General features: G+C 49.2%; 1 protein-coding gene across 1 annotated transcript in view; it reads left to right on the forward strand.

The window, feature by feature from the left end:
* Positions 1-17,149, forward strand: part of ARHGAP44 (Rho GTPase activating protein 44) — a 201,383-nt gene that overhangs the window by 175,930 nt on the left and 8,304 nt on the right. The window contains exons 14-17 of the mRNA XM_012653930.1: positions 102-282; positions 11,611-11,628; positions 12,379-12,609; positions 16,784-16,941. Of these exons, the coding sequence (XP_012509384.1) occupies positions 102-282; positions 11,611-11,628; positions 12,379-12,609; positions 16,784-16,941 (588 nt within the window). The remainder of the gene's footprint in view (positions 1-101; positions 283-11,610; positions 11,629-12,378; positions 12,610-16,783; positions 16,942-17,149) is intronic.

A 17,149-nucleotide genomic window follows, 5' to 3' on the forward strand; every position in this document is an offset into this window, starting at 1 on the left:
GGGGTAAAGCATGAAGAAAGTGTCTCTGCTCATCCCTCTCCTGCCCAGGAAGGGTGCGACAGACCAAGAGTTCACGTATACTGATTCTTTCTTCCCTGCAGAGATAGAGTTCAACATTACAGGCAATTATGGGAGTCCAGTGCACGTGAACCATAATGCCAACTACAGCTCAATGCCTTCCCCAGACATGGACCCCGCTGACCGGCGCCAGACCGAGCAGGCCCGCCGGCCCCTCAGCGTCGCCACGGATAATATGATGCTGGAGTTTTACAAAAAGGATGGGTAGGAACTGGTGTCTCTTTCTCAGCATTGGGGCTTGCGGGAGTGGTGGGAGGTGGAGGTGAGACCTAAGAAAAACAGAATTATAGGAAGGCGGCACTTACCCTCAGCAGTTTAGGTGACTTGTGGCAATTAAACTGTCACCTCATCCTCAATGCTTTCATCCGCACTCTGGGGTGAATGTATTTGGCTGGCTTCCCTTTGGGCCAGAGGTAAATGCAGCCTTCTTAGCTGACACAATTGTGATCAGTATTAGTTAGTTCTCTTCAAAAGAAATAAAAGTCGCTCAACAAGGGGAATTAAAAAGAAATACAGAAGCACTCTATTTAGACTCAAAAGGTATACATGTATACCAATTCTTGAATTTTTAGTGGCTTTACTTTGATTACAGATCTCCAGAAGCATCCTTGCACAAACACCTTTGATTGCAGAGTTTAACATCCCCAGGTTCAGTCTTTTTAAAATAGAGAGAAAACCTAAAACTTGAAGCAGTCCAAACATAAAATCCTTGCAGGTTTTTAAGATGTTTTCCTATCTTTTATTATTAACAACACCCATACTTACTTTGATGCAGTTAAGCGACTCATAAGTGCATTCAACTTGGTTTACATAGAAAAAACTGTCTCCATACTCATATCAAATCAGTTTTCACAATATTTAACTACATCATATGGTTCCCATAACAAGTAAAATGAGCATAAACAGGTTTAATACCAAGCACAGCTGACTCATGGTGGGCACCCACTCAGCTGTGGCAGCCGGAGGACGTGGACCTGTGGCACGTCCAGGAGGCTACAGGCGTCAGTGACTATGCCTTACAGAAGGCGTGGGTTGCATCATTTGGTCAGTCAAGCCAGTTAAGTAAACTTTGGTTAGGAATTAAAAATCATTACTGTAAAATGGAATTTAGCAACTGCTCCTTCAGAATAGCTGGGAATGTAAAGCACTGAGTGGGAGTATCTGAAATGCAGACAATGGGAAGTAAAGAAGACATGACCTTCCCCTGCCCCACAGACCACTGGACAGCCAGAAAGCTCTGTCTGAAAGGGGAATGGCCTAAAGGGCTCAGGAAGGAAGGTTGCAAATCTGAGAGCCGTTGAGACACGCGAGTCTACTTTTCACCCTTCTTCTTTCTAAATGGAGTTGGCTTTGGAGACCTAGAGTTGGCAGAGGAGACCCAGGCCTATTTCTTGGGATGGTGACAGAGTCTTCACAATGCCAGTGTCCCTTTTTCCGTTAGCTTACCCATTGGGGATCATTCACGTGTGAGGCAGGTGGAGGTTTTTTGTGTGCACCGTGTGAGTGTTTGTTGTTTTCTATCCAGCGGGGAAAGAAGAAATGGAAATTCTTAGAAATTCAAGAGAGTAAAAGGAACTTAGAATCAGAGAGACAGAGACAACTAGAGAGTGTATTGAAATTTGTTTTTAAATCTTATTCTGGGTAACTCAGTTCCTTTGTGAAATCTCTGTAAGCTGAGGGGGTGTCTGAGGGTAAATTCTGGTCCTGGCTAGGTTATGCAGAACACCTGATGTTTGGTCCCAGGTGTTTCTGCATCAAAAGTGCACTCCTCCCTCCTCCCTGCCACAGCTAGTCTGATTCCCAGTGTTCCCCATGAAGCAACCCAGGTGGCCTCTCAGGGAGTTATCCCTGCAGAAGCACTGGGTGTGCATAGTCTGCTGGCCGCTGTCTGCAGGCAGATGCAGAAGCTTGAACGATGATATTTTAAGCAGATGCCTCATCTCTGATAAAGTTCCCTTGCTTAATAATTTTGTAAATGATATGCCCATTCTCCCTACTATTCTGATGTAAATTCGAAACTGCCACCATCTACTTTGAATGTAGGAGATGCCCTGTATAAGTTATTGTTGCCCATAAATATATATTATGTATTTTTAAAGTTGTATTAAATTCAATGGAAGTCTTAGCGTTTTGAGGTAACCCTGAGTTGTCTGGGGTATGCAGCATCTGTACATATGTTTTAAGGTACAGTGAGTTTGTAGAAGATCCGTTCTTAACGGGCTTTAAGAGAGAGAGAAGCCTAAAGTTGTAAGTGTTTGGGGGGAGAGGAAAGGAATTTACATCCACTGAGTCCCTACGTTATCTTAGCAATATTACGGCAATTCCTTACATTTGTTCCCATTTCTGACCTTTTAAAATCTATGAGATGCATTTTAAAGTCTTCAAACTGCCCATTGAAACGCTAACAAATTAAGCTCATTGAAGTTTCTTGGCCAGGTTAAAAAAGAAAATACAAATTATGTATCAATAAAGCTGTTACTTAAAAAAAGAAGAAGAAAGTTTGGGGCAGAAAAACTGGATACAATTTGAAAAACATGATAAGTTCCCCATCTGTGTCAGTGACATTTTCCCGGGCTGACGGCTGTTACGTCCTAGACATCACATAAAGTAGTTTACTCCCCTCATGACTCCGGGCTTTGGTCCTGATGCCTTTCCAGTTCATGATGACACAGGAGGCTGAGTTTATTTAGTGAGTCCTGGGTCAGATTCAGGACCTTTAATGTTGAATAAACAGTATCCATCTTTGTGGATAGGCAGAATAATGCCTCCCCTAAAAAATAAAAAGATTCCAGGTCCTAAACCCTGGAACCTGTACTTAATACCTTATTTGGAAAAAAAGAACTTTGAATATGTGATTAAAATAAGGATCTCGAAGAAGGAGGCATAGAGAGATTTTACTACACACAGAGGAGGAGAGGTGAAGATGTGGCCACAAGCCAAAGGACGTCCACAGCCACCAGAAGCTAGCAGAGGTGAGGATGGGTTCTACCCTGGAGCTTCTGGAGGGGCACAGCCCTGCCGACTCCTTAATTTCAGCCCAATGATACTGATTCCAGACTCCTGGCCTCCAGAACGGTGAAGGAATGAACTTCTGTTGTTTCCAAACATTGTGGTACTTGTTACAGCCACAGAAAGACAACACAACCATCCACTACAGCTCCACTCCGAGAGCTTGGCGGTGACGATGGCAGCACATGCTCAGGTTGTCCTTTCGTTGCATGTTGGGATCTGACCGCCCTCCCTTCCACTGTGCGTGGCCTGAGCGATGTGCTTGACTGATAGATGGGATGTGGCGTAAGTGACGTTCCGGGACTTCGGAGGCAGGTCAGAAGAAGCCTTGTAGATTCTTCCTGGGTCTCTGGCTCGGTTTTGGAACCCAGCCACCATGCTGCATGGAGGTCCACACAGCCCCTTGGGGAGAAACTGAGCCCCACCCCCACCCCAGTCCCCGGCCCCCGCAGAGCACCGAGCTGACAACCAGCACAACCTCCGGGCTCTGCGAGTGAGTCGTCTTGGAGGCATCAGCCCAGGCCAAACCACCTCAGCCAATGCTGTGTGATGCGGATGAGCCATCCTGTCAAGCCTGCCAACACTGTGGAGATTTGTGATAAGTTTTGGGGTACTTTGTTACATAAAAGATAGAACAGGCTTTAAAAAAAATACTGATGTTCTGTACCCCCCACCTCCCAAATCCTCCCTTCTGATTTAATTATCCTGGCCTGGGATTGGGATGTCTTAACAGCACTCCAAGTGACCCTAATGTGCATATAGGGTTGACAACCACTGAATAACATCGTTGTTCTGAACAAAGAATTTGGCAATGGTACAATTTTTTTAACTTATTAAAACTTTCCTACTGGTCTGCTATGGTGGCTGAGACCTGTAATCCTAGCACTCTGGGAGGCTGAGGCAGGAAGATCACTTGAGGCCAAGAGTTCAAGACCAGCCTGAGTATGAATGAGACCCCATCTCTACAAAAATCAGCTGGGTGTGGTAAGGTGTGCCTGTAGTCCCAGCTACTCGGGAGGCTGAGGCAGGAGGATTGCTTGAGCCCAGGAGTTTGAGGTTGGATGAGCTAGGATGATGCCACTGCACTCTAGCCCGGGCAACAGAGCAAGACCGTGTCTCAAAAACAAACAGACAAACAAACAAAAACTTTCCTACATTAGCCAGCGTGATATGTAGATTGTCCTCACTCTGCCAACACTCAGAGCAACAAAGTATTAAATAAATCACATTATTGCTTTCTGTACTTAGCTCCCGCTTAGAAATTTTAGGGTGCAGCTTATGTTTTTTAGTGTCTTTTTTATTTGTATTGTTTTATTGTTTGATAGAATAGTGAAATTTGTATCTTAGGTGGTTGGTCCTAAATAATAAATGAAAGCAACCCCACACATCCCTTCTATTTTTCTGACAGTGGCAGAATTCCTGGTCAAATTAAATATTTTTTTTTTCTACTGCTTTCAAAAGAATTGGCCAAAATGTCTACACTTTCTTGCTTGTTGGTCAGGAGGCACCCAGGGGGCAGCAGTGGGCTGTGGATGCTAAGCATTTGTCAGATGCCTCCCGTGGCTGCGTCCCTGACAGAGCCTGGGTGAGCTTGGCCAGGACTGTCGAAGGACAGTGGAGAAGCTCAGAGGCAAGAATGGAAATGGCACTGGTGATGCACCTGATCCTAGCATGGTCTCTGCCCTCCCAAGGGCTGTCACTTTCCCCTTACCTACTCCTCTCTGCCTCTCCTCCCTGCAAGTTGCCAGCCCGAGACTTCAGACACACTTTAAGGACCTCGCCGCTGGTCCCCACCTCTATGCCGAGTTTGCTCGGCACCCTTTCCCCGCTGCCTGCTTGCTTCCTTCTGGCTCTGGCCCCTGCTCTCTGCCCTGGTCCTGCTGCCTTGTCCATGTGCCCTGCTTCCCCTGCTTAGCTGTAGCCTTCCACAGCCCGACACCCACTGATGGCAAGGCCCAACAGAAGCTGTGAGGCTGCCCCGCAGACCCAACCAAAACCTGCCTGAATCCCTGGGGGCTGGCAGTCTGTCCGCAGACATGCAGTCACCTTGGCTCTTTGTTCTCAGAAGACTAACATGCAGCTCCTCTTTCCAAGCTTGAAACCGGACACACCTGCAGCCACTTCTCTGGCTCCACAGTGCTCTGCTCCTCCAGAGCCAGTTGGCAGCAACCCAAAAAGTCTATGAGGTTGTTTACGCCAGGGCTAGCGGCCTCCCTTGGAGCTCAGGGTAGCGCGTGACCCATTCTCAGCCTGTGCTCGAGCTGCTGTGCAATGGGTCTTGTTCCACCCACCTGGTCTTTGATCTAGATGTTCAGTAATTTAGAAAAGGCACACTTTACTGAGAGTGTTGTAGAGCAGTCTGAACTGTGCGCTCTGTGGAATACTAGTTTCCACTGATATATTATGAGTATGGGGGTGGGGTGGAATCTGATATCTAATGAGTTCCTGAAACAAATGATTCAACACGTTTAAACCAGTTTCTTTAGTATATGACTTCCTAGAGTCTTTAACAAGCTGTTACGTGCCACAGATCTCTGCAAGGGGGCTGTGGCATGCATCATTTCCCAAATCTGTTAGATCACAAAGCCTGAGATAATCAGAACTAGTGCCCCAAGGGACTCGTTGTTTTATAATTGCAGATTCGGATGTTTTCTGTAGATGCTGCAGTGGAGGGATGAACAGAACATGGATAAAAGTAACCCTGAAAGGGATGACATCATGGACCAGTGCCTGAACCTGTGATAAGGCAAGGTTATCTAGAAAGTCATCTGCGGACAAATGGAAAAATCAGACTCATATTTTGGTTTACGGTTGGACAAATGGAACTTTGAGAGGCCTCTCCTCAGCTTCCTACAGAGGACTAATGCATTTGTGCATGCTGGGAGTAAGTCTGAAATGTTGCCAGAGTACTTTGGCCCTTGTTGGTCCTGGGGAGGTTAAGATACTTTGTTGCTACTTACCGAGAGGAGAAGTTATTCCCAGAAGAGCTGGAAAATGCCTATTCAGGCCTCATTGGGTGAATGTAGACAAGGCTAAGTTAGGAATCTTAGTTCCCTTGTCACTCACCTTTGCTATCCAGGACATCTGACCCCAGCGGTTCCCTGCCACCGCAGCAGGGCCTCCAGGTCCATCTTGCTGTCCCTGCACTTCCAAGGCTTCAGTGGATATTTGGGAAGCTACCAGGTTTTCCTGTCTCCGCTTTCTTGGCTGGCCTTTGCCAAATGTAACTGATCTCTAGAGTAAGAACCAAAACCATCCAAATCTCCACAGACTTGAACACTTAACAGCCTTGTGTTGGCTGATACCTCCTCTGGCTAGGATTCTTCCTGACCGGGATTCAAAAATCACACTGTGGCACTGTGGATGTCTATCCTTCTGAGGAAGAAACAAAAACCTGCTAACCTCCTGGCAATTTATTACCTAGACTAGTCCACAGCAAACTCCTGCTCAGTGATAAGTATATCCTACCTGTAGATGCCTGTTCTTCTTGGAGCTGGGATCTTCCAAATTTCAGGTTTTAGCTTTCTCTTTTTTTCTTTTTCTTTTTCGTCTTCTCGCCTGACCCTCGCCTCCCCTCCTCTCTGGGTCGGGCCTTTGTCCCTTTTAATTTTTGTGAGGTCTCCATCCAGAACAGGTTGTGTCAAGGGCCAGACCCTGGCTGGGGTTAGAGTTGAGGGCGTGGCTTGGAAGATCCTGACCCACAACTTTATTTTTTTTTGAGACGGAGTTTCACTGTGTTGCCCAGGCTAGCTTGAATTCCTGGACTCAAGTGATCCTCCCACCTCAGTGTCCGGAACAGTATGACCCACGGCTTTTAGTGGGCAGGCACGTCACAGAACGTCGTGTGCTGTGCTTGCAATGTCTGTAAGTAAATCTGTCAACTCCTCCCCACTGGCCTCGGTTCCTCAACGGAGACAGGCTTATCCCAACCCCACCATCGTGGGGAGATTGCAAAGGCGTTTTCCTCGCACGGTTTCCTCGCTTGCCCCGTCACGGTGCCAGTTACCCCGACTTGGAGAAAAGGGGCCTAGCAGTGAGCAGACGCCCACGCCTACGGCTTGGTCCGCGGCTGCTCTAGCTGAGTGCCAAACACCTGCTCACCAGTACGCCACTTCGTTGCGTCCCTCGTGAGGCCCCAGCTGTTCCGTTGGTCCTGGACTTCATCCTTACCCCGCGTCGCCTACCAGGTAGCAGACTTTAGAAGAGGGATGCCATTTCATCTCCAACACCAAGGAGGCATTGCTAGGTCTTCTCATTCTGCTCCTTCTACCTGCTCGCACTGTGAGGATAATAACCCTATAAATAGCCCCACATGCAAAGTCTGAGTTGTGGAATCAAATCCTGGTTACTTAACTTCTGAATGCCTCAGTTTCTTTATATGCAAAGTGAGGAAATCATAGTAAACACCAACCTCAAAATAATGAAATATTACTATGAAGTTTTTAGAACAACGCTCGGAACATGGTAAATGTTAGCTGTTTTTTAGTGTGTGAACCAGATTTTTGAGTGACATCCTCGTGTTTTTAAGACAACAACATGGCTGGGCCTATTTTTCCACTGTTGAGGTATCTGGAAAAGCCTTCTTTTTTTTTTTTTTTTTGCCATCTCAGGTCCTCGAATGTGTTTATCTGTCTTCAACTTATCATGGGCAATTGAGCTAATTCTGCAGTACAAAATCTACTAAACCCAAAAGGGACTGGCCAAGGACAGCTGAAGGTTGCAGGAGGCTCCCAGGGCATGGGATACCCTCTGTAGGCAGGATATGTGGCCATTCCTGGCTGGGTTTCCTGCACCCAGCACAGTTTGTTTTCCAAAGAACCTTCCAGCCAAGGCAAGCCTGATTTCTGTCTCCTTTGCTGCCCCAATGACCTATGCTGGGCAGTAAGACTTAGGAAGGGTTTGAGGACCCACACCCTTTATTTTTCTGTTCCGTAAGCCTAGGGTCATCAAAGTAGGCTTTCAGCATCTCCCCCGTGAAACCCATATCGGCCCGTCCAACTCACCAGAGCCCTGCAAGACCAAGACACCTTAGGGAGAAGGGATTGATAATTACCTGTATTCCTTGTTCTCTGTTCCCTCCTCTACTTCTACCAGAGAACCCACCCCAGCATGTTTTGATGTTTAGGGCCAGTGTCAGGAAGGGAAGAAATCTAATGGCAGACCCTCTAAACCCAGGTGACATCACCCAAATTGGGTCCTCCTAGTATCTCCAGCTCGTGCTGTGTCTGATTCACGGACAGAGATCCTTTCCCCCCTTTCATCAACATGTTTTACACTTGAGTTGACTCTTTCTTTCTCCAAGTGGATTTTTTTAAAAAAAAAATAAAGAGTACTTGGCACATGTAAGAACAAAGCATTATTGTTGACACCACTACTTACTGATTTCTTAGTAAGGGCTAAGGACTTTGTGCGCATAATTCTACTGCTTCCTTACAGCAACCCTAAGGGAAAGAGAGATGTCCATTACTTTCATTTTTCAGAAAGTAATCAGAGTATAACTCTTCCAGAGCATGCAGACAGTAATTGGAAAGTCGGGGATTCAAACCCAAATTCTCTGCCTCCAAAGCCCATTGCGCTTGTGCCAAGCAGGAAAGGGGGTCAAATCACCACATTACACACAAACCAGGCACTGGCCTTTATGTTTTCTCCATCAAGATGTCTTCTGATTCTCTGAGCCTCCACGCTGTCAGCCCCGTAAAACACAATTCGCTTAGCTAGCCGACCTCTTACTGGACACACCTTGTGTTTCCTTCTCTCACACCCCACTGCAACCCACGGGGTGACCACTCAGCTTCTGCTGCCAAGTCATGGTGCAAGGGCATGCTAAATATATCTTAGACTCAGTAATTGGTAAATTACCCTCATGGAAATGTTGGAAGTGGGAAGGGAGGTATTAGCCTCATTCTGCAGATGAGGAGAGAGCTCCACCAAGTCAGTGAACTGGGACTAGAGGTCTGGGTCATTCCAGAACCTATTCTATGATACAGTCTTGTGAAAGATACACAAGTGTGCATTATGATAAGTGCCACACAAATATAAGGTGCTAGTAGGCAGGGAAGAGTGAAGCTCAGCAGACTGGCCTTCAGTGGGGCCACCTTGCCAAAGTGAAGACGTGTCAGCCGGCCCACCTCCATGAACCCCAGTGATGAGCAGAGACAACTTGGGATTCCCTGTCACTTGTCTCCTTACCCTGAGAGAGTAGTGGGAGACTCCCAGATTCTACACGCTGCCTACCTCCTGCCACCAGAAGGCGTAGAAAAGCCAGAAGAGAGGCCTCCCTAGGGGTCGACTCCTGAACTTTGCCAGGTGCCTCCTGCTTCCTGATTTCCAAACTCTTTGCTGCTTAGAGATCTTTCCTGGCCTCTGGCTTCCTGCCTTCACCTTGATCCCGCTATAAAGGGATCTGGAAACCAAGTTGCTCTCAGTTTTTACCAGAAATGCTGGGCCCTGGGCAATCTCTGCCATCCAGACTGGCCTTAGGTATCCATGCAGTGATGTCCACTAGAGTCGATTGTTTTAAATTAATTCCACTTCTGTTTTGTTCCTTTCTTAAGAAACACAAGCAGTTCTTTGATTCTGGCTACCGTTGCTTCTTTATGTGATAAAATGATGAACAGAAATGTGTGAACAACTAATATGACTTTCTGGTTGGATTCCCCCCATCTGTCAGTGGCGTCCCCTTCTTGGCAGCTAATGAGCAATTGTATAATTTCTGTCTTTGGGTTGCGTTTTATCTAGACATTCGAATGTTGAAACATACCAATTTGCTTCAGAAGGTAAATGTACTTTAGGCCTCTAAGAGCATTGCTGCTGCCTTTGGGATTGATCCACTCTGTGAAGATTTGTATCACTGTTCCAAATGCCCGTGAACATCCGGTGCGTGTTCCCTGTGAGCATGCGATGCTGCCTCTCGTGAGAAAGTCATTTCAGCTGGGAAAGTGGTGATTACCTACAGCACCACCATCTCTTTATAAAGGCAGAAGTAGTACATTCAGCTGGTATTTCTCAGTTGCTGACATTTTGCCAGCAATATTTAGCAGGTCTCACTCAGTACCTACCCCATGGCCAAGCTGGCACCTTTCCTTAAAGCAGGTGAAGATCACCAGAGAGCCTGGTTGGTGTTTGAGGTTGCTGCCGTTGGAAATAGAAGGCAACCCCCACCAGCTCTGGCCTAGGCTCCCCCCAGGGTGGGATAGGTCTGTCCAATTAGAAGAGAATAGGGCAAGGAAGAGAGCATGGGGGGGGGGGCCTTGCATCCTTTAGGGCTCCTTTCGCTGGTCACCACAGGAAACATCTTGCATGCCTGCCATCCTCACTGACCCCTGCAACTCAGTGGTGCCAGTTCCCTTCCCCAAGTAGAATGTTGAGCTTTTTGTTCTTTCCACGCTGATGAATTCTGAAGCCAGGAGAGCACAGTTTGATAATCCCCTGTAGCCCATGTTAAATACCAGGGAATACAACTGGACTCTGTCCCAGTCTTGAGTGGCCTCCAAGAGCATCTCAGAACATCTTATAAAAGGCACTTATTTATTGGCAGAGGGTTCTCAGACCCAAGATGACTTGAAAGCTAGTGGGTCCAGGAAAGACACATCCTTGCCCCTTCCCCATCCCAGGTGACTCCTTGAAGCCATCCAGGGACCATGAGAAATGCTAACAGTGGCACTAGATGTGGACCAGTCCCTGGTGACCGTAGGGAGGAGGGGAGCCAGGAAGCTGTCCTATCCCATGTCTGCTTGGTTTCAGCATCACTCTTCCCATCCTCACTCCTCACTGCGGGCTCCATCCCATGCCCTATTTCCTTAAAGGGCCCAAATCCCACCTGCTACAACCACATCTCCATACTTGAACCGTTTTTATTTTTAAAATCTTGCTGCACTTCTACAAGGTAAATGTGTCCTTTACAAGTGGGCAGGGTTTCATGGTGTAATAGCTTTCTGCTTCTGACCAGCATGGGTGACCATTTGGTAGGGAAAAAGCGAGAGTGAGCGTGTGACAGCCCTCATACCCCCGCCCCGCTGTGCACATAAGTGATCGAGACAAATGCTGGCCGGGAGAGTATGTTTTCTCCCTGCACGAATGTCCGTGTCTCCCTTAATATTAGAACGCGAGACCTTCTTAGTCAGTGAAGCCCTTGACTAAGGCCCACAGTACAGCACCTGCTAGACCAGAGCAACTCGCCTCCTCCTAAGTTCACGTAATTTAGAAATGAGCAGATGGCTACTTCTACCAATTTCTCTCTCCCTCTGCCTCCCCATTCCCCACACCGCACCAGCATCAACTCTTCAGCTGCTTTCTGTATTCACCTGTGTGCTGGGGAGGGTATGCGTTTCACCCACATAAAAAAAGAAGAATCACTTTAACTAGAGACCAACTCATTTGTAGTAATGTTATAGCACAATCAAAACCCCACCCCAAGACCCTGACCATGGAAGGAGGCCCCTTGCAGAAAGACAACCTTTGTGTCCAAAGGAAGGTAGATTTTTTTTTTTTGACACTAATATCTGTATGTTTCTGTCCCTGCAGCCTTAGGAAAATCCAAAGGTACGGTATCCTCTGGTAGCTATGAGGTCATTTCAGTCTCGTAAACTAAGCCAGCTATGCGTCGTAGTGAGCTCCATGAGAGGGTGAATGCGCCGTGTTTGGTTGCTTGGCCAACTTATTTGAAGCTATGTGCCCATCATGAAAATAGCATCCGAGCCCAGAGGGACCATAGGGTTAGCAGCCCCTTCCCTGCTGTGTAGACAAGAGGGAGTGGCCTGCAGAGATGTGACTTGGCCGGAGTTCCTGGCAGCAGTGGACCTGGGGCTAGATAGACACCACCTCACAAGGGTGTATGTTGAGATGTCTCCTGCTGGTCAGTTCCAAGTTCTAGTTCAATGTGCCCCCTTTCCTGCCCTGCACTGGGGAGGAGTGAGCGTCCCCCCTCCCAGTTAGGCCAGTTCTGGAATGAGGCAGGCTTGGATTCTCCTCCCAGGGAGCTTGTCGGGCCATCATCCTAAGGCCAGCTGGCTTTGGCAGAGGGTTGACCTGCAGCTTGTGGACGCCAGCGGGCTGCGACTGTGCCCTGCTCCCTGGCGGGTGACAGGACTGCCCTGGCCACGCCTCCGCTGCCCGGGTGGTCTCCTGCGCCTGAGCACAGCCCCAGCGCCTCGCTTCCCACCGGGGTGCTAAGCTGCGCTGCTGCCTCCTCATTCGGACTCGCTTGAATGTTAACGCTTCGTGGGGTGGGGGGAGCCTCGCCCGTGTCGCCTGTCACGCGTGGGTAAGCAGGTGTCTTTTGTCCCTCGCCAGCATGGGTGTGAGGGTCATGGACACCTCTTGGGTGGCTCGAAGAGGCTCCTCAGCCGGTCGGAAAGCGTCCTGCGCCCCGCCCTCCATGCAGCCGCCCGCGCCGCCCGCAGAGCTGGCCGCGCCCCTGCAGTCGCTGCCGTCGCCGCTGCCGGAGCAGCCCCTGGACAGCCCCGCGCCGCCCGCGCTCTCCCCGTCCGGCGTGGGCCTGCAGCCCGGGCCCGAGCGCACCAGGTAAGCGGCCGCTGCGTCCGGCGGGGCTGGGGGTGTCTGGGCTTGCTGCGCTCAGGCCTCCGGGATTGGGTCACTTCCCACCCCTCAATCTCAGCATTCACGTTGGGCTTTCTGCATCGCGCTGGCACGGAGTAAGGACCCCCCGCGGCTCCCTGAGTTCCCACATAAGTCCAGGCTTCGCAAGAATAGCAACCCCAAGCAAACACACAGCGGGCAGCTTGCTAAAGCCGGGAGGAATCCCCAACGCTATTTCTCCTTCCTCTCTGCCTTTATAATTGCAGTGGTCCCCCGTTATCCGTTCCAAGACCCCGGGGCATGCCTGAAACCTCCAATAGTACCCAACTCTACCTATACCCTGTTTTTTCCCATATCTACATACCTATGATCGAGTTTAATTTATAAATTAGGCAAAGTAAGAGCTTAGCAATAACTAAAAATAAATTAGAACAGTTATAACACTGTATTGTAATAAAAGTTATACAAATGTGGTCTTTCTCTCAAAATATCTTTTTGTACTGTCCTCTGTTTTATAGACCGCAGTTGACTGTAAGTAACTGAAATGGCAGAAAGTGCAACCACCGATAAGGGGGGCCACTGTGCACTATTTTGAAATTTAGAATTTCAGCGTTTCTCTGCTTTCTCCTCTTTAGAGTTACAGCAGCCATTTCTGCTGCTAAAATGGGAAGGAGCGAAGGCCAAGTAGCCACTCTGGGCCTGGGGACCTTTGCACCTGCTGCGTGGGTGCATTTCCATTCTTTCAGGGGAAGGAGAGAGAGAGAGAGAAGTCCATTCCATGGCTAGCTTTGGGAACGTTAACTGAAAACTTTCTGTGACCAAAGATAAAACATACAGTCACTGCCCTGAAGGAGTTGACATTTCAGTGAGCAAACAGGCACTGACAAGTAATTGCAGCACTCAGTACCCAGCCCTGTGTTGAAAGGGTCCTGATTGGAGGACGGGGATTCTGGAATTGGGAACAGCACCAGGAAACAACTTTGCTGTTTGTTTGTTTCTATTTACTCTCAAACAGCAATTCAGAAAACTAGAAAAGCTACTTGATTGAAATCAGATGCTGCTGTGCCTTCTGTCAGGGGCGTGGCATTCCTGCATGGCCACTGCCGGGAACGTGTTAGAGACTTTGGGAAGCTGAACCTTCTAACCCACGTCTTTCAGCAAACACACACGCATTCTCGTACGCCCTCATGCACCGTCACGACAAACACACACACACGAATGCCCACGCCAACCTTCTAAATAGGAGGACAGCAGGCTTTTTTAAAATTTATTTAATGAGTAGAAGGTATTTTCTCTGTGAAATTGGGAAATGACAAAGGGAAAAGTGGACAGTATTAGAGCAGAAGCAGAGCCCGCGGATGGTGGGCCAGCATGGCTGACGAGGAGGAAAAGGACACACAGGAGACTGGCTGGGATGGTTCCCTTTTAGGACACTCATCGGCTTCATCCTGATTTTCCATCTTATAAAGGACACTGGGTGCCATATGGCATTTGGCATATAAATGACATTTCTAAAAAATGCCCCTTGAAGATGGATTCCCCCAGGCTCTGAAGGCGTTCCAGGAATGTTACGGATGGGTGGTCTTGCAGAGCCACCCGTGGGCAGGGAACGCCACCCACTGGTTCAGATTATTGAGAAGGTCAGTCACGTTGCTCTACAGCCGTATGTCTTTCCTTCCCTTTCACCTGGGTTGACTGGCTTTGTAGCCTTTTTGGGGTGTAAGTGTTCTTATTTGTTTTGCACCACTTTTTCTCTCTCCACGTGGATTTTTCCCAATACAAACGGGTGTTCCATTGTTTTTGTTTGTTTTTTTCTGTTTCCTGGACATTTGCAGCACAGATGATGTTTGCTCCAGTGGCCGGATTCCTGTTACGGCTCCCCCTCCCCTGAGGATGGCAGGCCCTTCCTTCCCTCTGACTTGCCCACCTTCCTCCCTCTACCCCAGGCCCCACCTTCAGCTCCCTCCCTGCCAGGCCTGGCGGTCCAGCCAGGCTCTGCCTCCGCATCCTGCTCAACTGCTTAGCATTAACGCGATCTCAAACTCTGCTTCCTGCTTCTTGGCACCCAGCTCACTCACTGAGCCATGCGGCCCCAGAACTAACCTTTCCTCACACGTGCCTTAACTGTGCCTCCTCCATCTAGCACTCCCAATAACCACCCCACACCCCACCTGTCCCCATTGGGTCAGCTGCACCTATGCTGGCGAGAGAGGACCAGGCTAAGTAGGTAAATACTCTTTTCTGTGCTGGGGAAGGTGTTGCAGGTGGGAGGGCACAGAAGAGCTCAGTCCTAGATTCCCCAGATGGATGTCTTGTCTGTCCGAAGGAAGGAAGACAACTGTGTCCCCCCCAGAAGAAGCAGTGTTCTGATTTGCTTGTTTCATGTTTTCTGTGATCGTTTGACCTTCCTTGGTGGTGGCAGAGCTGGATGGGAAGGTAGGCAGGTATTAGGCATGAATGCCAGGGTGCCTGGGTGCCTTGAGCCTGAGGAGGAACAAAACACAAGTCTTTGTCCAGCAGAGTGAGGCAAGGGTTTTCTGTTTTTGTTTTCATTTTTCATTAACAGAATAGAGAAAGGAATTGTTGCTCTTCTGATTCCTCTGGGTAAAGCGGCTTTTTTCCCTTGGGAAATTGCCTAGGTGTAGTATAAAACTTGCCCCGAGAGGGAAAGAATATCCTATCGCCTGGAGCGTAGTCTTTCCTTTATTCCTCCCCACAGGGCACTCGACCTATGCTTTTATTTTATTATTATTATTATCATTATTATTATTTTTACTTTAAAGACGGGGTCTTGCTCTTGCTCAGGCTGGTCTCGAACTCCTGAGCTCAAGTGACCCTCCCGCCTCCACCTCCCAGAGTGATAGGATCACAGGCGTGAGCCACCGCGCCGGGCCTCAACCTGTGCTCTGGTGCTATGCGCTGGTGCTGTGTGCTGGTCCAGCCCAGTTCCCTGCTCCCACTCTTTCACCTCGGTGGGCTTGAGGGGTATATCCCTATTGGTGTTTCCTCCAAATTAATTTTTGGAGTTTCTAGATAAATGTAGGGAAGAAATAGGCCATGAATGCTCTTGTGGGGGAAGAAACAGCCATTGCAGAGGATTTAGGTTCCCGGATTCTCCAGCCCCACCTAAGGGCATCGGAGTCCAGGTAGGTTCTTGTGAGCATGACACACAGCTCCCAATTCCGGAGCACCTGCCTGACCCACTAGTGGCTACCTGAGAACACCGTGGGGGAGCAATGGAGACAGTAACATCTGCCCTGGACGGTGTGTTGGCGGTGGTAGAGAGTGACAATCTGCCACGTATGTGCCGTCCCTGATCCATTGAGCCGAGTGGAGTCGGGTGTCTTCTAACATGTACTTTATCCTTTGGAGAAGGCCCGAGAAAGAGCCTAGCGGTAAGGATGAATCCTGTTTGGGACCTGGTGGCCTAGGGTGTCCCTTTGCCCATTCAAGGCACTCCAGAGGCCAGAGTCCTCACTGCCATTGACCCTCACCCCTCTCTGAGCCTGGGACGGGGACTGAACTGGCCCACGTTCAGGGCACAGCCTGGGCCTGTGCCAGCCACACTATCCGCTGGGCCGGTTACTGTGTTTGAAGATGGGTCCCAGGATCCCTCCCCCGTGTGGGCGTATGCGGGAGGCTAAAGGCCAACAGCCGAGAGCTGGAGAGCTGTGGCCAGCGGCTTGGCAGCCTGTGCCCATCACAAGAGCCCTCCTTGGGCACCCCGACCTAACCAGTCCTCTTGGCTCTGGTAGGCTGTGGCTGTAGAAGGGAGAAGAAAACTTGGTGTTCCAGTTTCAGAATGTTCTAGAATTCCCATGTCGATGACAGGATAGGATACAGTGGGGATGTCCAGGGACCCTGCCCTCTCATTATTCATGGTCTCCTTGAGGACAGAGGGCAGAGGCGTGAAGGGGACACTGACAGTGAGCACCAGGTGCCACAGAGATGAGAGTGGAACCGAGGCCAACAGAGCTCCAAGAAGGGACAGTCACGTCATGAGGCACCTTCAAAGGCTTCAGGAAGGGACCGAAACAGACAAGGGCTGGGACAGACCCAGACGAGGCCGAGAAAACACATGGGATTGTGGTCAGCAAGGCCGATGCTGAAGGTAACTGAGTTCCGGGGCTCTCTTTTGTCCCGTGTGCTTGTATTTCAGCACGTCTAAAAGCAAGGAACTCTCTCCAGGGTCTGGGCAGAAAGGAAGTCCAGGCTCCAGCCAGGGGACAGCCGGTGCAGGGACACAGCCAGGGGCACAGCCAGGTGCCAGCCCCAGCCAGCCGCCCGCAGACCAGAGCCCTCACACCCTTCGGAAAGGTACGTCACCACCCCCTTCCCCTGGCGCTCGGGACAAAAGGCTCCATCCCCAAAGGCTCAATTCCCTCGATTACCAGAGATACTGAGACACCGTGTGGTTTAGAGAATAATCTTGATCCGGGCGTTAGAGCTTTTGGATGTTAACTGACCCCGAGAGAGGGATCATTTCCCGTTATTCTTCAGTTTACTCATTTGAAATGTGGGCTTG

This window comes from Propithecus coquereli, unplaced genomic scaffold, assembly GCF_000956105.1.
Source record: "Propithecus coquereli isolate 6110/MARCELLA unplaced genomic scaffold, Pcoq_1.0 Scaffold435, whole genome shotgun sequence".
Lineage (NCBI taxonomy): Eukaryota > Metazoa > Chordata > Mammalia > Primates > Indriidae > Propithecus > Propithecus coquereli.